The 23,732-nt window shown below is 32.5% G+C and overlaps 2 protein-coding genes across 5 annotated transcripts; both read left to right on the forward strand.

The window, feature by feature from the left end:
- Window positions 1-3,508: 3,508 nt before the first annotated feature.
- On the forward strand, window positions 3,509-14,623 carry LOC129308328 (TNF receptor-associated factor homolog 1b-like). 4 transcript variants are annotated; one of them, XM_054949409.1, is made up of 13 exons: window positions 3,509-3,636; window positions 4,461-4,681; window positions 5,330-5,441; window positions 6,213-6,301; window positions 6,405-6,473; window positions 6,564-6,696; window positions 7,693-7,851; window positions 8,559-8,907; window positions 10,127-10,239; window positions 11,213-11,363; window positions 11,462-11,940; window positions 12,026-12,230; window positions 13,067-14,623. In XM_054949409.1, the coding sequence occupies exons 2-13, from the start codon at window positions 4,504-4,506 to the stop codon at window positions 14,438-14,440; spliced, it is 3,411 nt and encodes a 1,136-aa protein (XP_054805384.1). In that variant the 5' UTR covers window positions 3,509-3,636; window positions 4,461-4,503; the 3' UTR covers window positions 14,441-14,623. The 4 variants fall into 4 exon arrangements, with proteins under 4 accessions (XP_054805384.1, XP_054805386.1, XP_054805383.1 ...); XM_054949411.1 differs by having other exon boundaries at window positions 3,524-3,636; window positions 4,501-4,681; XM_054949408.1 differs by having other exon boundaries at window positions 3,543-3,636; window positions 4,458-4,681.
- A 2,058-nt stretch (window positions 14,624-16,681) lies between these two features.
- On the forward strand, window positions 16,682-17,522 carry LOC129307645 (uncharacterized). Its single transcript, XM_054948498.1, has one exon. It carries the CDS (start codon window positions 16,759-16,761, stop codon window positions 17,089-17,091), a length of 333 nt encoding a protein of 110 aa, XP_054804473.1. The 5' UTR covers window positions 16,682-16,758; the 3' UTR covers window positions 17,092-17,522.
- Window positions 17,523-23,732: the final 6,210 nt, after the last annotated feature.

Consider the following 23,732-nt stretch of genomic DNA (forward strand, 5'->3'; position numbering starts at 1 on the left):
TCAATTATTAACAATTCTATTGGGGTATTTCTTCATTCTTTTCTTTTATTAAAAGTTGTATTCCTATAATATATATTTCTGTTACTTCATCTTTAAATAATAATTTATTAATTTATGCATCTATTAATGCTTTACTAATTAAAGGTATTTTTAATATTCCTCCGTTAAAGTTCATTTTATAGGGTGTTTCGTTTCTAATACTACACATGCATATTTTTTTTAGTTTTTTTGGATTTTACTAACTTTCATGCTTTATTTATAAAACTTTTATTTTTTAATCCTTCAGGTTTTAAATTTAATCTGGTATCTCTTATTTTTTCATATTGTTTAAGCTTAAAAGTCATTTTTTTGCACTATACCTTCTTTTGCATTTATAACTTCTTTATATTCATCATATTCTTGTTAATTATTACTACTTTCAGCTTCTTTTACCCTATTCATCATATAATAATAATAATAATAATAATAATAATATTCATCTTCAGTTTCAATTTCACTACTACCATCTATATCACTTATTATTTTTAACTTATAAATTTTTATATCTGATTATTCTATTTTACTTTCTCTTTTAGATAGGTTTTCATCAAATTCTAATGGTTTCAAATTATTTTCATAAGCTTATTCTAATATTTTTATAGTTTTTTTGTCTTTACATTTTGGACAATTTGGTGAAATATGTCTTATTTCTTCACAATTATAACATTTATATTTCATAGGTTTTTTTTCTAATTTATTCTCCTTTTTCCTCTTTTTTTGAAAAATTTCCTTGATTTATATTTTTCATAAAATTTTTTTTGGTATTGTTTGAATTCATATTTAAATTTTCTTTTTTTTCCTTCTTTTATATTTTTGAGGTAGTTTACATCCCCATTTATGAGGTGTTTGAAATTCTCCATATTTTAATATTATCTTATTAATCTTATAATATTTTATATATCTCCATGCATTTTTACATTTTTCTGATAAATATTCTCTTAAAAATTCTTCTCTTCTTCCCATAGTATCTATTTTATTAAATACATTTATTAGTCCTCTAGTAAGATCATCTATAATTTCTTCTCCTTGTGATGTTGTCTTAAACATTTTATAATAATCTCCTAATATTGTATCAGCTATTAAAGGAGGTAATTTTCTATAAAATAAATTTAAATAGAATTTTTTTAGTCTCCTAATCTTACTTTATAATAATATTTTTTACATTCACAAATATTTGCACTTAAATATTTTGGTTCCAATAAGCATATTTCTCTTTCATATAACATTTTTATAGCATTAGTTTGTTTACTTATTTCATTAATTTCCTTACTCCTCCCTATAAATTCATTTCTGATAACTGTTTGATAATTTTTAATAATCATTGCATAATATTCTCTGTTATTAATATAACTTTTGTCTGGTTTTCTTCATTCATCTCTAAATTCTTGAGTTTTACTTCTCCACCAATTTTGTACATTTCTTAAAAATATTTCTTCTACTAATAAGGTAGCTTTTTGAGTATCTATATTTCTTCATATTAAAGATATTAAAGTTAATTTTTCCTATTCTTTTAATACTTTGTCATTATCTCTATTACAATCTAAATCTAACCATATTTCTGTATTTGGTATCTGTCTTAATTCATATTGTTTTAATGGTGTTGGTATAAATTTATTTCCTTTGGGTGTATTAAAAGTAACTTCAAAGGGTATACCATAATTTTCTTTATAATATTTATCAAATTTTATTACACATTCTTCTTCTCTTTCTTCTGGGTCTAACATGTTTTCGTCTATTATTCTACTTGATTCTGTGTTTATATTATTATATTCTTCACTTTCTAAATTTGGAGGATTAAAAGATTGTAATTGTGAACCTTGCATATTTATTATAGCGCTATTATATTGTTTTTAATAGATGACCATATTCTCTTTTTAATTCTTTTAATTTTTCTTTTTCTTCTATTTCCATTAATTCTTCTAATTTTAGTTGATTTGTTTCACTCACTTCATCATTTAATATTTTAGCCATATTTATGTTTCCTTTTTGATTTTTCTTCCTAGCAGAGAAACATTTAGAAGAGAATTATCTAGATTATAAAGTATAAGAACATCACAAAATTATTTAGCAAAAATATCAATAAATTCAAATCTAGCGTCATTAAGACTAAAAACCCTTAAAATAGAGGTAACTAAAAATAATAATTATATATTGATAAAAGTAAAACAAGAAGCAGTATAGAAGGAAGTTACATCCTTAGTAGACCCAAAAATAGAATAAAGTACAATACATATGGAATTAATAGATAATAATTTATAAGTAATAGATGAAGGAAATAAAACATCTTCACTAATAAGAATAAATAAAAGAGATATAATAAATATAATATTATGGGTAGGAAAAAATAATAATAATGTATTAGGAAAAGATTTCTTAAAAAATATAAAACCCTATAGAATACAACAAAATAGAATAATGATAGGTGATAAGCTCCAGGCCTAATAAAAATAAACCTAACTTGTTTGTCTAAATAAACTTGGTTAGTGAGCTTGAATCAAACATGACCTATTTATTAGATAAGTTTAACTGCAGGCTCTTATCATATCGTGTTTTAAGACTTGAATGGTTAAGTTGCCACGTTGAAACAAAAGTAGTTTGAGTTAATTTGTTAACTTTTTTTTTTTAAAGGAGTGGCTCACTTTAGACCGTTTTGAACCATATAGTTTTGATATAACTAAAATTAGTCTGAAGCTAAAAATAGATAGATTATTTTGAAACACTTTTTATTTTTATTATTATTTTTTGAAAATCTATTTCTACTATTATTTTAGTAATAAATATTTTTTATTCAATTTAAAAATATTAAGGCCAATTCACTTATGGGTTGCTGTAGCAAATTTTTGAATGCATGATTTGTTTATTAGAATTAGATAAATTAAAGTATAGAAAAAATTGAAAATTCATTTACTTTAAGAGTACAAATAAAATAAATAAAAAAATATACATATAAAAAATAAAATTTAATATATAATAACTGAACAGCTTAATATATATGCATTTAAATATTATTTTTTATTTAATTATTATGTTATTGATACACTGATTTAACTGTTTAAACTATATAAAAATTTTAAATAAATTTAGTGCATCATATCATTTGTAATTTATTCAATAAAAATAGATATTCTTAGATATAAATTAATTTTTTATAAAAATATAAATTAATTTTTATACTAATAATCGAAGAGAAATAAAAAAAATAATAAATTAAATAAGAATTTAATTATAAAAATAAAATTATTAAAAATAATAATAAATAAAATTTTATTTAATTGAATTGTTAAGATTTTATTGGATAAATATGAATCATCTAAAAATTTTTAAATAATAAATCTTTTCAATTTATAATCTGATTTGATTTTAAAAGCACTAACCGCAGCACCGTCCTCCTCCTGATTTCCCAACGAGAATCAGCTGATTTTATAAAACAAATAAAAATAAAAAGAGCTCTTTAGAATAAAAATAAATGCTATTTTCTTTTTCGGTTCCTTTGCCCTCTGCTGCTGCTGCTCACCTCGACCCCTTTTCCTCATCGTTTTTCTCTCCCTAAAATCTCAGGGTTGGCCCTTTGACAAAAGCTCTGGCCTTCGATTTTAGGTTTGTATGCCTAGTGGATCCGAGCGATGCCGTCTAAAATCCCGTACTCCGTCATAATTATATTCTGTTTATTCCTAGGCCTTCTTTTGCGTCATTCGGCGGATTTTGATCAATGGTTTTTCTGGGTATTATTGCCCAAAATCTTTTTCCTTTTTGGCATAGATTGTTTCGGGGTTTATCGTGTTTTTGGATTTCTTTAATTGCGCTCGTTGGACTGGGAACGTAATCTCGTGGTTTTATAGGTTTAATTGGGGGCTGTTTTTAATCCATTTGATTGATTTTGAACTTAATTTCTCATTATTTTGCATACCCATTTTAGGGCTTTATTGATACCATTTTTCTTCTCGATGTGGGTTTTTGGTTTTGGTTGGTGAAAATGTGGGGGATATTTTGTTGTCAGTAATAATCAGGAGGGGCATCAGAAACTGAAGTCTTTCACTTTTCTCCTTCACCTGGACATGTTGTGTGTTGAGTTTTGATAAATGAGAAAGCTGGCCTCCCACTAGGACACATTGGTTCCGTGGAGGATGTCAGGGTTTCTTGAGTCCTGATTGTTACAATTTCTCTATGGGCTTTTATATCTGTTCTGCTTTCTATAATTTGGAACGATATATGCTAATGACTTTTGAGGCTGTTATGTAAAACTGACAGGAAGTTAGTGGTAAGGGACTATAATTGACTTTTTATATTTATTATATTATAAGATATTTTGATGCAATTAAGCAATGATAATGGAAATGCTAGATTGGTTCACGATCTTATAAAGCAAAGTGGGGTTTAAGAGCTTATTTTGGCTATTTGTCTCTGTGCTTATTACCTAGCAGGTGTTACCAAAGAAGTGTTAGTGAAATACTTTCTGAGCAGGGAATGGCTGGGGTTGTGATTGAAGACGCTGGAGTTGGAAAGTCTGTTGAAGGAATTTCAAGTGGGCAGAGCTGTCAATCTGGCGAAGCATTGGCGGAACGGAGGTATTCCGAGCAGGTTGAAAATGGAACTCCATCTACTTCACCCTCGTACTGGGATACTGATGACGATGACGATGGTGGTAAATTTCTTTTTCTGTTTATGCTTTATCTAGTTTTGTAATTTGAATTGTTACATTGCAGAAAAATGTGTATTTTGATTCCAATACAGTGAAGTGAGCTGGAGAGATGGCAATCAGTGTGATGCAAGATTGTATTAAATGTGATTTCTCCCCCCTGAAAAATCATTTTCATTCTGATGATTTAGTATTAGCATTTTATTTTTTCATATTATTTGATTTGATTAGCCGGTGTAACAAGTAAATATATCATGATTTTGCAGCTTGGACTAAGTATGCTATTATCAATTAATTCTATTATTTTATTATTTATTGCTGCTCATATTGATAGCCATGGTTAAAATTTTTTTTCATATAAAATATGGAGAGAAATTTTGGAAATAATCACAATCTTTTTTTTACATAAAATTTTAGCTGTTCAAGGTATGTGCATGTATTGTGAATGATAGAATTTTTAATCCAGTTTGCCTTTCAGCCTTCGAGCACGGACTGTTCCCAATCTTTTTTTGCATAAAATTTTACTTGTTCAAATATCTAGTTATTCTTCTTTACCTTTCAGTTTGCCTTTCAGCCTTCCAGCATGGACTGTTCCCAATCTTTTTTTACATAAAATTTTACTTGTTCAAGTATCTGGTTATTCTTCTTTACCAGGACCAAAACCTTCTGAGTTATATGGGAAATACACATGGAAGATCGAAAAATTTTCTCAGATTACCAAAAGGGAGCTTCGTAGTAATGCATTTGAGGTTGGCGGCTACAAATGGTATGAGGCTTTAAGGGAAAAAAATATTGCCTTGACATGTATGCATGCTTCCGTGCTTATTTTTCTCTGTTGTTTCTTTGATTTCCATTTAAGCTTTTCTCAATACATGCATGCTTCAGCTTCTTTTCTTGAAGTTTAAACTCTTTCATCATCCATTAGTTCTCTCTCCTTTTTCATTAGATGCAGCGTGATTATGATTGTTTTGTGGTAAATTTCAAGACGCATACACTTCAGGTGAAATTTTACTATGAAGGAATGACAATCGGTTTCTCCTTTTATTGATAAAAATACTTTTAAAGGATGATGGCTTTCTTTTTGTGTTTGGTTCATGAGAAAGTTAACCTTTTAATCCCTCTCCCCCACCCCCACATTGTTCGTGTCCCATTTCTCTATGATAGCCTTTTTGTCAATTTGGATTTGGCCTTTGATCAATAATGGCTGAGTGATCTTGAAGACTCCCAAATTTGTGGCTAGGGAATTATATGCAATTTCAATATTATAATTTCCAGAGTTCATAGATTATTGAGTGCTGGAGGACCCTATGACTGTATCATACATCAATTTGTCATCCTAATGAAAACTTTTCTTTTATCCCACTTGTGTAGGTCTTGTCATATATCATAAATATTAGAAAATAATCAATATTTATGGGCCCTACCTTTTGTCTAGCATATATTTATGATTTTCTGTAATGGTACTTATGACTTAAAATTCGTGCACTTGTTAGTTTTCACTTTCTGATGGACATAACTATGATATGGTATGTGGCAGGTATATTTTAATTTACCCACAAGGTTGCGACGTCTGCAATCATCTGTCTTTGTTCTTATGTGTAGCTAATCATGACAGGCTTCTTCCAGGTTTGATTATTGAACTTTCTACAATTGCATTGGTGATCGTGTGTTTTACTTGTCGGTCAATAATGCTTGACCTTTTATTTTCTCCCTTCCTGGCTTGGTACAGGATGGAGTCATTTTGCACAATTTACAATAGCTGTGGTGAATAAAGATCCAAAAAAATCAAAATATTCTGGTCTGTTATTTAACTTTCATTCTTCACAATTATTGTAGTGTTTAACCTTTGATTCAGCCCTTTTTAGTAACTTGAACTTGAGTTTTCCAGATACACTGCATCGATTCTGGAAGAAGGAGCATGACTGGGGTTGGAAAAAGTTCATGGAACTTTCGAAAGTGTATGATGGATTTGTAGACACCTCTGACAATCTGATAATTAAAGCTCAAGTTCAAGTCATCAGGTGTTCTATGGTTTATTCATGATTTTATTTATAATCTTTTTTTTTAATGCTATTATCTTGTGTAATTGTGCGGACCATAAGTATGGATGCGTGCCACTGCAAGTGAAGAGGAAGGCAGCTACTTTCTTGATGTCTGCAGTGTTTTTTCTTCCAAAGTATTTTTTTTTTAAAGTAAAATTTGTGGAACTATCGTCATGACTCCATAAAATTTTTGAATCTCTTTTTGCTTCTTGCCTGATGTTTGAGGTGATCTATTTTCCTCGCAACAGGCTTAAACTTAGATTCATGAGTTGCATGCCTACTCCCTCTAGTCCTATTTGTAGGATACCTTCTAGAAGCAATTTTTTATTCAAAATATAGGATATTTGGTGATAATTAAACCACTTTTTTCAATTTTATCCTTTCTTGATTAGCGTGAAGGTGATTAATGTAGTTGTATTATTATTGAAAGCCAAGGTAAAAATGAAAGTACATGTGATTTTTTTATTGATATCAAGAAAAAACTAATTTTTTCTTAAGATGTATAAAATAGTTGAAAGTGTTTTACAATAAGGATCGGAGGGAGTATATATTAATTGTTGTGGCAGTAGGTAGGAAAGTGATAGGAAATAAAGTTAAGAGAATAAAGTAAAATCAAATGTTAGATGATAAAACATTAAATTTGTAGAACTATGTTGGAGGCACAAGATTAAATGGAAAGCTTTCATTCTGTGGGGGGAATTCAAGTTCAAGTTTTATGGTAATTTAGGAATGAAAACATAATTATTCTCATGGGTGCGTTGAGATTTATAACTAATGATTTGATCATTAAAGCAATCCAGAATTCATGCAAAGTCATGAAGGCTGACTGAATGCCTATAACGATTCTATAAAAAAAAATCAGATTTTTTTTTTTAACGTTGATATCTTGCTTCTCTCAATAGACTGAGTTTTCTTTGCTGTTTGGAACTTTGAATTCAGACGCTTAATCGTTTCTTGTTTGTTTCTGATTCACAGGGAGAAAGCAGACAGGCCTTTTCGTTGCCTTGATTGTCAGTACAGGAGAGAACTTGTTAGGGTATATTTGACGAATGTAGAACAAATCTGCCGGCGTTTTGTGGAAGAGAGAAGAAGCAAGCTCGGGAAGTTGATAGAGGATAAAGCAAGGTGGTCAAGGTATTTTATGCTTGCTTTTGAAATTTTGAAGCATGGGGTATGGAACATGTAATTGTGTATGCAACAATGACAATAAGCCTTCTCCCACTATATAATTGTGTATAGTGGGAAGAAAAAATTGTTACATTGTTGTGCAATGTATGCATTGAAATGTGATACATTTGGGTACTGTCATTTCTTACACAACAATAATAACAAACCTTATCTCATTAGGTTGGGTTGGTTATATAGATTGCACAATGCATATCCATGTGAGATTCAACAAAATTTTATGTTAGCTATTGAGGGTTTAACACAACCCTCCTCCTTTATCCGCATTGGGGACTGGCTATAAACATAGGCGGAGTTCCTGTATGAACTGAAAAATTAATGTTTGAAGTGGCTGAATACCCCTATAATCCTGGAAAGTGACTGATGGTGACCATATCGGAAAATAACAGATGATAGGAACTGGATGGATGTAGTTATACCTGGTTTTTAGACCTTATTTTGTCATCTTCCAATTTCATGTTGATATGTAATCTATGATTTTGTATATGTGTATGCTATTTGTATGTTGTAGATTGGATTTTGAAAATCAAACTTCAATCTGCAGATTGTAGGCTGTCACTTCTTTTTCTAGGTATCAGGATTGGTTGTACTTATGCTTGATCCTTCTGGGGTCTGATTTTATTTTCTGATCAAAGTAGAATCTTCAACAACTGCAGCTTCTGTACTTTCTGGCTTGGTATTGAGCAAAACTCCAGGGGCCGCATGTCTAGGGAGAAGAAAGATGTAATTTTGAAAGTAGTTGTAAAACATTTCTTTATAGAAAAAGAGGTGACCTCCACCTTGGTGATGGATTCTTTGTATAGTGGATTGAAGGCTCTTGAAGGCCAGACTAAGAGCAAGAAAGGTAGGATAAAGTTCTTGGATGCTGAAGAAATGCTGGCACCGATTGTTTGTGTCGAGAAAGATATGTTTGTACTGGTGGATGATGTTCTACTGCTACTTGAGAGGGCTGCTGTAGAGCCATTGCCTCCAAAAGATGAGAAGGGTCCTCAAAATCGTACAAAGGTGAGATGCTGAACTCGTGTTAAGAATAGCTGAGGAATCATGTGGGTAAATGATGATGTCGGGCAGGCCCTTTAGAAATCTGATGGCAATTTAAGAGATGGTCAAAGAGTAAGGAATGTGTAGAAGAGATCAGAAAACTTTTGTCTTCTGTTAACCTCGGAATAGAATTATTTTTTTAGTTCATATAATCTGACTTAATCAACTACAGCCACAAAAATCCTTTATTTTAAGAACCCCAAATCCCAAATTAATCCAAAAACCTCACAATCCTTTGTTTAATCTTAACCCCTCTAAAACCTTGCAAGTTGACATGAAATAGCAATGTAAGAAACTTTGTGAGTTGAACAGCAGTTCATCCTAATTTATTGTAAATGTTTGGTATAGATTGCATGTGGATTGTTTTCTCTTTTGTAAATGTTTTGAGGGTTTAGTATCCGTTGTTTAAGTTGTGATTGATTGTGTCAGGGATTGTTGGTGAGACTTCTATGAGTGCTTATTTTGGAAATACAAGTTTTATGCATGGAATGTTTGCCTTGATGTGAAATGGGCAACATTTATTTTTCTGTGTATTGCCTGGCAAAATTGTATTAGTCAGATTTAAGCATATGAAAGTACTTTATTTTATATGGATTAATTATAATTGTTGGTGATGATATAATTTTAATGCTGATTTAGATTATTAGGGATGCTTTGTCACTGATTTTGTTTGACGCTGAAGCAGCTAGTGCAAATGATTTTTCTATACAAAGCTAGACATATAACATTTTGCAAGGAAAATTAATTTTGGCCACAGGAATCGATTTTGAAGTGGTCCAATGGAGAGTAACATATCAATTGATTAGCATAATCGAAATTTTTTCATGTGCATGATTGTGAATATGCTACTAGTTCACCAACATTTTATCTGCACTTTTCATTTAGTTCTAGATCATACTGCTTTTTCTACCAATGTTGCTGTAGAATACAGATACATTAGATTACTGCTGTTGTGGACCCTAGAAGCTATGCCATTGTTAAATGAGAAACAAGGATAACCTAGTTGTTATTTTTTAATTTTTCTTATGGGTAGAGGATTCATATATGATGCACCTATAGAATGGTATTGTTATTCATCCGGGAAATTTTTATTCCTTGAAGGATATGGGCATGGCACCTGTTGGATTTATCTTTTCTGATTTATCTTGATGACTCTCGAGCATTTTCCACCTTTTTTTTGCAGGATGGAAACTCTGGGGAGGATTTCAATAAAGATTCTATTGAGCGTGATGAAAGACGTCTTACAGAATTAGGTCGCAGGACTGTGGAAATATTTGTCCTTGCCCACATATTCAGGTAGGGTGTGCTATTAGTTGAGACTTCACATATTTTGGCTTGATTGCCTGTTGTTTGCTTTTCCTCTTTGACTATTAGTTTGTGTCCCTGCTTGAATGTTTTTGGGACCTCACTAAATGTTCTCGAATACTTAAGAAATAGAAACTTTCAAGTCTCATCAGCCTGATTATGATGCTATCCCATATGAGGTATTTTGGTAATTTGTAATTTTGTATATTGTCCTTTCATTTTCATGGAGGTTTCAAAATGGCATGTTTGTCTTCAAAATAATGAACATCTAATGTGATCTCAACTTTCACATCAAGAACATATCATGGTATGATGGGTATCCTTATCGTTGATTTTCATTTAAGAATCTCATACGTTATTTTCTTCAGATATTACTCATTTATTATCAATTACAAATGAGGATTCAAACTGTGTGCTTTTTAGTATCATAGAATGGGTATTTTGGAATATGTAGCATTTGCATATGCGAAACTCTTGTAGCTTGTTTTCAAATTCTGTTTTTTTTTTTTGGTTTATTTATCAACTGTTCTGGGAGCTTATGTACTTTCAATCTTGTGTTGTGTGCAATTCTTCAAAGAGAGGGAGGACCTGTTTACTGCAAATTTCAGTCTTGGTCTTCCATTGCTTATACTAGCTATATTGGGCATAATGGATATCAAATCATTCCATATTGGCAACCTGATCCATATTTCTCACGTTTCTTGTGTGAATTTGACCTTTGTGTACTTTATGATGTTGCTATTTCAATGTAGAGTTAAAATTATGGAAGATATGTAATTATTGAGAAAAGCTAACTGCTGCTTTTGTCAAATATGCATATTAAGAGGAAAACAGTGGTGCAATTATTGCTGTCCAGTACTTATCTTTTATATGTATAGTGCACATGTTTATATTATTTGATTCTTTAATTGTAGGATATGCTTCTTGGGTTATGATATGCTAATATTTTTCCTCATTGATGCAGCAATAAAATTGAGGTTGCTTACCAGGAAGCTGTTGCTTTGAAAAGACAGGAAGAGCTCATCCGTGAAGAAGAGGCAGCCTGGCAGGCTGAATGTGAACAGAAAGCAAGGCGAGGAGTGAATGACAAGGAAAAGAAGTCAAAGAAGAAACAGGTCTTGTATCTAAATTGCAGTTTTCATGAGGTTTATAAGAGCTGTCTGTGTGTATGCCTTTTAACTCCTGACAGGCAGTCCTTTCTTCTTGGTTACAGACCAAACAGAAACGGAACAATCGAAAAATAAAGGACAAAGGGAGGGAGGAGAGGCCTATTGTTGCTGTAAATGAGAAGCACCTAGAAGTCAGCCCTCTTGATGAGAAAAAAGATTCTAACATTGAGGATATGCAGGCTATTGCTGAAAAGCCTGATATCCTGGAAGATGTTTCTGATGTCTCTGATTCAGTGGATGGAGTTGCTGAAGTGCTTCAACCTGATTCAGAAGACAGAGATGCTTGTCTTGTTAATTGGGACACTGATGCATCAGAAGTTCATCCACCAGCCGAGGCTAGCGGCACTGGTATCATTGGTCTTTCATCGGGACAAAATGGTGGCACTGAGAAAAGGGGCAGTTCGGTGATGGATGATAGTTCTTCAACATGTTCTGCTGATTCGATGCCATCAGCGGTCATGAATGCTCCTCCCTATAAGCAAAATGCTCTCACAAACCACAAAGTCCAAAAGTCACCTAGCAGGTAAGTATATAGCCTAATTTTTCTCCAGGTTAGATGAATATCAATGATAGGCGATAATATAACGGCTTCCACTTTTTATGTGTAGAGGCAAAAATCAACGGGGTAAAACTACAAGTGATGGTGGGAGTTGGTCAAGTGAGATTGAGATTCAGCCATCTGGTTCTGCTCCAGATTCTGGGGATGCTAATGAAGAGTCAGGAAGTAGCAAGGTTGGTGAATCTGAGTGTGAGGGTGCTGAAACCTCATCACAGGACAGGATGAAGTTGCTTGAGCATCATGTTGTGAAAAAGGTGGCCTTATCACTGCCTTTGTTTAAACACGTGTATCTAGTACAGATATTATGGAATGTTCGCAGATTTTTATTGCTCTTCTACATAAGCATTACTCTATCATGAGATATTTTGAAAATTTGTTTAATCTATTGTTCCAATTAGAAGTCTGCTTATGGAGGCCAACTTCAAAAGATTTAATAAAGGGTCTTTTATGTCTGACTGAAATTCGAAGGGAGAGATGAAACACCTATTTTTTTCTTTCTTTTTAAATTAAAACGTGATAAAATAATTTTATGCTCAAGGAATAAGCTCAAACAATTTGGTGATATTTTCATTCCCCATCGTGTGCAATGATTTGTTGGGTCTGGTAATCATAGCGAGAGGTGTTTGGTATATCTATTTCCTGATTGCAAAGGACAGAGATGTACTTTTCCAATTCTTCCATCATTCCTATCAGGTGCATAGAGGCGAAAATTGATAGGGATCCTTCTCGAACTTTTCATTTCTTTCATTACTGACTTGTGCTACATCAAGCAGTGCCCAAGTAGAGATTTGCTGTAAAATTCTGTTCATGAAGAAATGACACCTAGAATGGTCTGGAAAGGGGTTAAATTTGTTATGGCAGTAACATTGAATGTTCATTCAGTTTTTTTGGGGTCCATGTTGACTGTATTTTGTATTAACTTTGCTATCTTTTACTAGTAAATTAATTTATGCCCAATTTTATCTTGGAAGTTTTACTAGTAAATTAATTTATGCCAAATTTTATTTTGAAGTTTCCTTTTTTTTACCCTCCTGTTCTAGTGATTATGTTCTGAACCTGATGCCAGTGGCATTTTCTTTTCTAATGATAGGAAGAAGATTTTTCACTGCAGAAGAAACTTAGCATTAAAGAACAGGTTGACATTGATAAAGAGAAGACATCAGCAGTATCATCCTCACCTAATAGTCCGCCAAGAAGTCTGCCACCACCTGTTCCTGTAAAGTTAGAACATCGGACTAGTGCTACCATAGATAATGTCCATGTCAGAAAAGCATCTTCAAGTGGCGCCCTGCAGTCTGATAAAGATGCTTCTGCAACCTTCGCCTCTGCATCCCCGACAATTATTGTGCCCAAAACTGAGATACCAAGGACAGCAACTGTTAAAGGTAGTGAAAGATCACAAGTCCCGATACTGTCAAGGCCTTCCAGTGCTCCTTTAGTTCCTGCTCCCAGGCCAACTGCTCCTGTTGTTTCTATGGTTCAAACAGCTCCTCCAATTGCACGCTCAGTGAGTGCAGTTGGCAGGTTGGGTCCCGACCCATCACCGGCTACCCACAGTTATGTTCCCCAGTCCTACAGAAATGCCATAATGGGCAATTCTGTTGCCTCAACCGCAGCCAGTGTCCCTCATTCCAATTCTTCAACTTCAGGAGCTAACTCATCATCTGTCTTTTCACAATCACCTTCTTTGGCATCCTCGTCATCAATATTCTTGCCGCAGGGCTCTGACAGAATTGATTCTAATGCTGGCCATCAGGGGGTTCCTTTTGGCATGGCCACGAGAGATGTTTTACAGAATGGGTCCCAGTGGATTGAGAGTTCTCAAAGAGAAGGCACCAGGAGCATGCACCATGATCCGCCTTCCCCACTTGATGATGTTCAAAAGCTTGACATGTACAAGCTGATAAACAGTAGATCTCTAGGCAACATCGCCAGTGAGTTTCCAGCTTGCACATCAGGCCGCCATGCCCAAGGTTTGTTGGCGGATGAGTTTCCGCACCTTGATATCATCAATGACTTGCTTGATGATGAACATGGTATGGGGAGCGTAGCCCAGGAAAGCTCAGTCTTCCAGTCTATCAGGAATGGACCACAGTTGCTAAATCGGCAGTTCACTTTTCCCACGGACTTGGGTACACGTGATGATTTAGGATCCTCAACCAGTTCTTGCAGGTTTGAGCGGTCACGGAGTTATCATGAACATAGGTTTCAGAGAGAGTACAGCCCATCGAGCACACGTTTTGACACGGTTGGGGATTATATTCCGCAGAGAAGCACACTGCCCTATTTAAACGGGCAAGTGGATGGGTTGATTGAAAACCAATGGCAGGTGGCTGGTTCTGATCTGCCATATCTTGGCATGAGAAACTGTGAGAATGATGGGCACCCATACTACCCAGATTATTCAAATATGGTATGCGGTGTCAATGGGTATACTGTATTCCGGCCGTCAAACGGTCCTTAGAGAGGCAAAAGATGGAGGTTGTCCCCAAAGTAGCGGGCACTGAGGTGTAATAATGTATTCGAGGAAATTGTTGGGTCTTTTAGATTGGGGTGAGGCTGAAATCCCCTTTGATTAGCACACATTTTGTAAAGATTGTTCCGAGTTTATTTGGTTCTAGCGTTTTCTTAAGCTTTACTTTATTCACATGCCGCCTTCTTGGTTCAGCTTATTCGCTTGAAGCTACAGTAGAATGCGTAGGCTCGCATTCAAGTATATCCAATATGCTCTCTTTCACCACAAAATCTTTCTCATGGCATTCTGGAGAGAAGGGAACACTCCATTCAAGATAAAGTTTTCAATACTCTCTCTCTCTCTCTCTCTCTCTCTCGAGGAATATTCTTCGTTCTAATTTCCCCTTAACTTCCAAACGTGACATTCTAGCGCACAGCATGAGATAATCTTCACGTCGAGAAGGGAAAAAAAAAAAAATTGTGGATGAACCCTCTCAGCTGTTAGTTAAAAGCTCATTCCGTGGAGAGAGTTTGAGTTGCGGTATGAACATTTATGCGTAGTTCCTTTAATGCTATGTTTGGATGTACATAGATTTGAATTTGACTCATATTTATTGTTTGAATAATTAAAAATATATGAATTTAGATTTGATTCAAATTTAAATTCAAGTTCTCCTTTAATCTCTTTGTGATTTGAAATTTTTTTAAAACTTCTATTATTTTAAATTCGAACTCAAGTTCTTTTGTAATTTGATCTAAATACATGAGGGCTTGATTGACCTATCAACGGTAATTGGATCAAACCATTAAAATTGATGAAAACAAGCTGCCACCATTGATTTAGGTGGCATGGCTGACTTTCATCGGGACTGGACGGCTGACTTCCATCAAGGCCGGACTGAAGGTGACAACGGGGACCGGATGGTTGACTTTCACTAAAACCAGACTGACAGCCATGACAAGGATCGGACGATCGACTTCCAATGAGACTGGACTGATGGCAATGATGAAGACTGAAAATCCAACTTCCATTGGGCGAGGACTGAACGGTTGCCTTCTATAGCCATCCCTTCAATTTGGTTGCCATCGTCATGGCCGTTGGTCCGATCTAGTCTCGGTGGAAGTCGGTTGTCCGATCTCTGTCGTGGGTCCGGTGCCGGTGAAAGTCGACCGTCTGGTGCCCGTCGTCGTCACTGATCTGGTCTTAGTGGTAATTGGTCATCCCGTCCTTGTTTAGCTGTTAGTTCAATCCTGGTGGAAGTCGATCGTCCAATCCATGTTGTCACCGTTTGGTCCAATCTCGATGGAAGTCGGCCGTCTCGTCCTCGTCATTATGTTAGTCCGGTCCCAATGGAAGTCGAAGGTCTCATCTCAGTCGTCACTGATGCCATAGTCCCATTCGGCTTTGTTTGTCTAATTCAATTGGTAGTTGGCCATTCGAATTATCGAGTTTAATTAATTTTTTAAATTTCTTTGAAATTCAAATATATAATTTGAAATTTGAAATTTCACTTTACATTTAAACAAAGAATTTAATATTATAATTTAAAATTTTTTCTATCATCTAAACAAATAATTTAAAATTTATAAATTTTAAATGTGAGATTTTAAATATGAAAATTTAAATTTAAATTTTTAACTTAAATTCATCCATCAAAACACAACCATTGATTGTAATTGTTTATTATTTTAGGTTATTAATGGCCTTTGTGTATATAAAGTTACAAAACAGGAACTGGCTTTCATATGCATGGCGTCATGTTATTCAAACTTTTTAGGCACTCTGGTTTTTGGCTTCGCTCCCAATTATGCATCGAATTCAAATTCTACCATTCATTCAATAATGGATTCATAAGCCAAGAAATCCTTCATGCAAACCTACGGGGACATTTTTATCACGAGTTGGGTACAAATCCAGGGAGCACAATCCTTCAGTAACTGACCGGCGACCATTTAATTTCTTTAGTATTATTTAATAAACGTGTTCGATACGCCTATGTTCAGGAATATTGTCCCGGCGACTCCATAAACAAATAGACTATATTTTGAATTGCTGTTTTCAAAAATTGACATTAATGGATAAAGATCTTTTAATTGTAACGTGGAATGCAGAATGAATCTCAAGGTCAAGTTAAACTGAAATTCTTCAATGCAGGTTCCAGGTTATAACCGAACAAATTTTGTAGAAAATTTTACGTACAAAAACAAACAGATTGAGTCTCAGCTGGTATTCAAAAGTCAAAATCATTGAACCAATCAGAATCCCTGGAAAAGTCACCAAGCATCAAGGCTGTCATCACTATAAATACTTAAACCCGTATTGTGATTATGCTTCATCCATTGGTATGTGTTCCTATTTTTGAATACACAATGAGTGTTTTTCTCAAGCTTCTTTTGCTGCTACTTCTTTCCCTAGTTCATGTCCAACAAAATCAGGCTGGTAGGATTTTGGATATGGAGAAACAACTCTGGATGCAGTCTCTTGAGAAAGTTCCTGTTCCTCCATCTGGGCCTTCCGGTTGCACATACATCCCCGGAACTGGCGGGAACCGCTGCCCTCCGGTGAATGAAATGAACGTTGCCGGCAACGCTTTCCGCCATCATGCTGCTGCTGCCTATCCTCATCACATAGTCCCATTAGGCTTGGCAGCCAATCATTGAAGTTATATCGGAGCCAACTAGCTTGTTCATCCAACAATTTCAAAGGCACACAAAGATAATTGATTTATTGATTGTTTCTTTATTTTTTATTATTTGTGTTTTTGCATTTTAAGTGAGAAAAATATAATAGAAAGCTCAACCTCTTAAGAAGTTGAGCCGTTGAGGTCTCTCCATGTGTGTGTGTGTGTGTGTGTGTATGCTCGCGCTCTCTTTTTAGCTGTTTTAATTTGTATCATGTATGGCAGTAAAATTTTGCGCAGCATGTAGATTGTATGTATATATTGCAGTCTATATATACAGCGTTTCATGTGCCTGCTTTAAGGTTTTGTTATAAGCACAACATCTCTTGTTTGTAGAGTTGAAGGAAGATAATTTTTGTACTTCTGATTTTTTTTCTGTTAAAAAAAAAACAAATTTGAAGTTATTGTTCAGGTGATTGGGATTGTTAGATTTTGATTAAGAGATCATAAAGTTAATCCGCTTCCGTGACGTGTGTGACTGCATATATAAGTATATATAGTCCACTGTGTATACAAATTATATGAAATTAATTGTGCCTAATTCTTTAATTTGAGTTAGGTGGATACGTATATACTCGGATATTTGCGTGCTTATCGTCGGGAGTTGCGTGTTAATCAAGCTTGGATTTGGACAAATATTAACTAACACGTACATTAGCGGAGCAATTTGACCGCAATTCTCCTAAACGAAGGTTCTAAACTCTTAACTAAATGAACTCTTAACTTTCCCAAGGAAATAATAATCAGTGGCTTATAGTACAAAGTAAATTTATCAGTTCAAGAATACCTCTTTTTTTTTTTTACCTGAAAAATACCACGTTATTGTTCATTACTAATATCAATTAGAAATTAAACAGATTAAAATGTGAAGCATTTAATTATTGATAGAAACTTCCTCTTGTGCACGGCGAAAATAAGTCAAGATTTGAACCCAAATAAAACTTTACCTTCAAAAAATTGACTTTTTTACATGTGTGGTATATTTAGAGAGAACATGGGGGGGGGGGGGGGAAGCTAAAGGAGTGGAATTATCATAATATGTGAATCTCGTACGCTGGCATTTTTTTTTTTCATGACCAAAGAAAATTTGTTTGGAAGAAATATATATATATATATATATATATATATTACATAAGGTATACGGGAGCCTTCCCATAGCTTTCTATGGTAAGTGCTCATGTGCAAACAATGCGAGAGCAAAACTAGATTTTGGTTTGTGCAATGTATGGGATATATATATATATATATATATATATTGATATGTAGGCATCAAAAAATCATCCTCAAAAATTATTAGGTACTACATGTAAGGATTTTTTTTAACATTTTAAAATATATTACTGTCATATGGATTTAAGGAGGCAACACTACTCATGTTCTTCCTTCAATCAATGTAAGGGATAACTTTGAGATTGGGTTAAAAATATTTTTTTTCATTAAGTTCTACTATTTATAATTAATTAAGAAAGAAATTTTACCCTCAACAAATATTTTAGATATTTCACTATTTGTTCCATGTAAATTAAAAATTATAACAATTAGCTAATTCTAAAATCCTGCAAAATAAAATTAACTTATTTTATTCTTTTTTAGAATTTGTTGGGCCAAGCATAGAAAAATAGAACAGGTAATATAATGAATCATGCCTTATAATTTATGTGATAATAGTATTTATAGATCACAATTATAGCCAAAAGTAAAACTAATTATGAAATAAAGATTTTAAATGAAGCCAATATAAAAAATTGATATTATGATACTATTTATTAATCATATATATATGCCTATGAAAAGAAAAACAACCACTAATTAATAGATGTTTAGGAAGTGCGTAATGAAAATAAATTCATCAATCGCATATGATTAATTTTGAAGTACATAATTGCAATAATATTTTTATTATAAGCCATAATATACTTTTATATATTAATAATAAACTTGTTACTTCATATCTTTTTTTTTTTGCAAGTATAAGAAATAGGTTTAGTTGACAATAGAAATTATATCTGTCAAGATATTGAAGGAAAAATACTTTTCAATTAAATTGCTACATACTATATAAATTAAAATTCAACCAATATAATAAAACGTTTTATTTTATTTTGTTGTTTAACTTTTTATTTTATCCTCTAATTTATTATTTTATACGTACATATATGAAAGTCAATCAACAAATATTATACAATATACCAATCATTTTTCCTATAAATCTCTTATCTACTATTATCTTTCATCATAGGTCTTACATTTATTTTTCATTGCGAGCCTTCACATGATTTTTCATTGCACAAACTATTTTTTTAAAAAATATATTGATACTGTTCATCCAACCAGAAATGAACAGAAACAATTATATACTTTATATATGTAGATAGATTTTTTTTTTTGAAGCATTTTTATAGGTTTTTTAGTAGGGAGTGTAATTATAAGGCCTTGCCTGAGTGCTTGCAAACCGCTTTTTTGCTGATATGAACAGCTTCTCTTTTATCGGAATTAATTTCTTGTGGCTTTTATCTTCTCTTTGTTATTGTGAGTCTATGTGTCAATCATCTGCTGGTAGAATTTATGATGATTTGAGATGAGTTCCACTTGAGTCCAGGTTGTTCCTTTATAATTTTGTGTAACGTTGAGTTGAATTTGCTTAGAAATGTACTGGTTTGTCTAGGGCATAATCTATTTTGCTTGGGATATTCTGAACGCAATCATGATGATATATGTTTGGATGGTGTGAATGAGATTTTGCAAGATGTATCGATGTTTTGAGTACCACTCTTGGGCTTTGACAGAGATTTAGCTTGTCCCCCATTAATTAAAGTGTTTGAAGAGAAAAGAATGTGTTCAGCCTGCCCAACTTGTAGTGTGCATTTCCTTATTAATCTTGGTGAGTCACTAAGCGTTTGCAGTTTTCAGTGGAACCCAAGTTTTCTTTACTAGACTACTGTATGGATTATATGCACTGCAATGATAAGAATGTGCCCTTTGAATCAGGCTGATATGCCCGCATTCTCTTGGGTTTCTCTTCTAAATCATTTGCTTCCTAAATTTAAGAATCTGGTTTTCTCTATGCTTTTGCCACTTATTTTTCTTCTTCTTTTTTTTTTTCTCGCTAAGGTTTCTCTATTTTTTGTGGACTTGGTGTTGCTGCTCTATTTGAGCATTTCCTTTGATTTTATTGAGTTTCTTTTGGTTGGGGGTGGGGGGAGTGTGTAATTATAAGATGTGAATTTTATATTCAGTCACATCTTTTTATGTCACATATTCTTCAACTCCAAATAATCAATTTTCTAGAAGTTTCCAACCCCCATAAATTTCTAAGTTATAATTATGTTGTTAATCAATTTTGATAATGAAACACAAACGGTTCTTGAGAATAAACGATTTTGAATTTACTTGTTTGTTGGGATATTGAATTGAGGAAGGTTTGATAGAGAACTCTGGCTATGTCTTTTGAACTGGGGGGAAAAAAACAAATACGGGAAGCATGAAATTCAAAAGGTTCAAATTAGATGAGCTTGCAATGGTCAAAATAAATAAATAAATAAATGAGCTTGCAGGCATGTCATTCAGATTGACTTAGTTATCGGCTGATTGATGGCTGACGGTTACGGAAAAGAAATTCATTCGAAGGTCCCAAGTCAAGTCAGGCCCACCACATTGGCCAGAGCCCACGTTAATATTTTCGCCTGAAAAACTAATGCGCATAAAAATCTGTGGTTATCGTTCGTCTTTGGATGATCAAAGTCCCCGTAATTCATAGATACTTGTGAGATGAATACGTAAGTATTACTACTAAACAAAATTAAGTTTGAATATTTTTTTAAACATTAAAAAATTAATTATTTAACCATTTAATTATGACTCAATTACAATAAAATTACAAGAGTTTTTTAAGTGCCCATTTGGATTAGTGTTGAACAAATGAGATTATAGATAATCATAATTTTTAAAAATGACATTAATTAAAAGTGATGTTAAATCATAATTTTTATTTGGGTACTTTTTTTTCAAAAGTGATTATGAGAAAAATTGTCCTGTGTGGATCGTATTAATCAAAATCACATTTAAATATATATAAACCTGTGATTTTTATAATTTTCTATAATTATTATCAAATACGATTTAATAAAAACTCAAATGTGATTTTTTGAATGTAGAAGCACCTCCTAATAGCTTATACTCAACGCATGGTAAAGAATATAAATCACAATTGATTAAGGTTATCAAAAAATTATCCAAAGAGTGTAAGTGAATTTCATACTAACTTTAAATGAGATTGTATAAACTTTCACCTCCAAATCAAATAGGCACTGGTTTTTCAAATTTCAATCATTTAATCTATTGATCCATATACTTTATATTTCGGTTACAACTCAATGAAAAATTATATATTTCTAAAATTGTATGAATAGATTTGTTAAATGAGTGAAATTTGAAAGACCCACTGAAATATATTGGCTAGTTAAATTTTAATTGTAATTGAATTAAAATTATGAGGATTAAATTATTAATTTTTTCCTTTAAAGAGGCTAACTTTGCCATTTGAATTGTTTATATTTGAGCAGGTATATTATTCAAAGTCAGAAGGGAGGACATTATTTTCTTAACTTTTGCTTGGGTATCTTAAATTCATTAATAAAACGAAAGAGCTGACATAGATCATCCCGGCCGAACTCATCCATTGTTTATTCGAAGGATTGTGGCAATGACTTTTTGTTTCGAATTCTTGAAACAAACAAATCAATGTCATCATAAATATTAAATACTTTATCAATTTATTTATGTTTTTTTTTTGTAATAACAAATTTTAGCTCAGTTGGGCTTGAGATTCTCGTATTAGTAATAGAATTTTACTCAAATTTTATGCAGTGCGCAAAATCCATTTAATTTATTTAAGAGAAAAGATTTAGGTACTTAACGTTATATATATAATATATTTTTATACAATTAAATTCAAAAATAAATTTTAAATTATTAATAATATTAGTAATATATTTTTATGATATGCTTGAGTCGGTTTAATATGCCTATACTTAGCTAAGACATGCTTTGAGTTTTTAGATTTTAATGTAAAGATTACTATTAAGCATGTATTTAGCTAGGGAAGGTACTTTGTGTTTGGACTAGCTAGCTACGAAGTATTGACCAATTTGAGAGTTGCCAAGTGCTGGAGGATCCTCGAGTGAGGTTTTCTCTCGGTTGCATCAAGACATTCTAAAGGCTTCATCCCTTCTCTTATATCTAGTAAAAAAAAAAAAAACCATTAATGGAAGAATTTATTATAAGACAAGTAATACTTGCATGTCTTGATTTAATTATAAATAATTACTTTGAGTATATAAGGTTTTTTTTTCTTATATAAGTTATGTTATTTACAATATTATAACAAAAATAACAAGTTTTTTTATACTAGATAGAATAAGTTATATAGATTGCACAACATCTTATATTATATCAACAATAATTCTGCCTATGTTTTATAACCGCTTCCAAACACGAATGGAGGAAGAGGAAAATTGTATTAAGTCATTGATAACTAATGTAAAACTTGTCAAATTTTACATGAATATGAACAATAGCCTATTACAAATAAAGAATCATATGAATTGATTTTTTGACACTTTATGTAATACTAAAAAAAAAAAAGCGTTCAATTAGCTGCACATAGTTGTTTGAATCATTTTTCGGGGGGCCACAAGTTCATAACAGTACTCTGGTTTATTAAAATGTTTTGCTTACAAAAATATCAAGCAAGTTAAGAAACGTACCCTACAAAATTATTTACATAATAGTCATCAATAAATTAAAATGTCAAATTGACATTTATTTACAATTGTTTAAAATATTTTGTGACTGATTAAAGAGTTGAAGTTATTATATATTAAAATTGTTGGGGGGAAAAGAAAAATGTTGTACCCTCTTATTTTCTTTTTCATTTTTTTTGCCAGAGTTACACTGGTTATTAATATTGTTGATAAATTTTCAAAAATTATTAGACCGCTGAAAAGGAACTTGCAGGATGAATCTCATTATTTTCAAGCTAACAACACACATTTGAATAAACTTTGTTTGCCAATAATACGTTCGTTCGAATATGTCATTGTAAAGGTCAAAAGAAAAGAAAACAGTAGTTTCATTCTTTCCAACAGTCTGGTCTGCTCAAATGTATTATTAGGATATCGCTTTCGTCTGCTTAACCCAAAAAAAAAAAAAAAAGATGTTGTTAACTTGCGGATTATATATATATATATATATATATATAACTTCCTTTTCTTTTGTTCTTTTTTCCTCACAATCTTGAGCAATATATGAGAGATCGATTTTCCCCATTTCCGGTTGGTTTTGAATATATTGATCAGATAGATTCAATTAACAACATTTTTTTTTTGGATCAATATTCAAGATCTCAACTTAATGCATGGAAATCATTCATTGAGCTCATGCATTACTAAAATATATAATTTCTAAAATGTAGTTTACGTCACATAAATAAGACGGAAAATTAATAGAATTTAAACTATAATATTTTTTTTTGGGGCGAACTAATAAGAGCTGACCAAATAAATTAAGAAGGATTGACAAGTGGACAAAGTGGAATGCAGGCGTGAGCGTAAAACTAATGAA

This window comes from Prosopis cineraria, unplaced genomic scaffold (assembly GCF_029017545.1).
Source record: "Prosopis cineraria cultivar Desert tree isolate PC_DT_omini unplaced genomic scaffold, ASM2901754v1 PC4, whole genome shotgun sequence".
Taxonomy (NCBI): domain Eukaryota; kingdom Viridiplantae; phylum Streptophyta; class Magnoliopsida; order Fabales; family Fabaceae; genus Prosopis; species Prosopis cineraria.

Bases quoted from the DNA above. Each gene is read 5' to 3' on its own strand.
- LOC129308328 (XM_054949409.1), top strand. From the start codon at position 4,504: ATGGCTGGGGTTGTGATTGAAGACGCTGGAGTTGGAAAGTCTGTTGAA. The intron at 6,474-6,563 runs GTCTGTTATTTA...TGAGTTTTCCAG, and splicing joins AAAAAAATCAAAATATTCTG to ATACACTGCATCGATTCTGG. The intron at 7,852-8,558 runs GTATTTTATGCT...CAACAACTGCAG, and splicing joins GATAAAGCAAGGTGGTCAAG to CTTCTGTACTTTCTGGCTTG.
- LOC129307645 (XM_054948498.1), top strand. From the start codon at position 16,759: ATGCTTCATCCATTGGTATGTGTTCCTATTTTTGAATACACAATGAGT.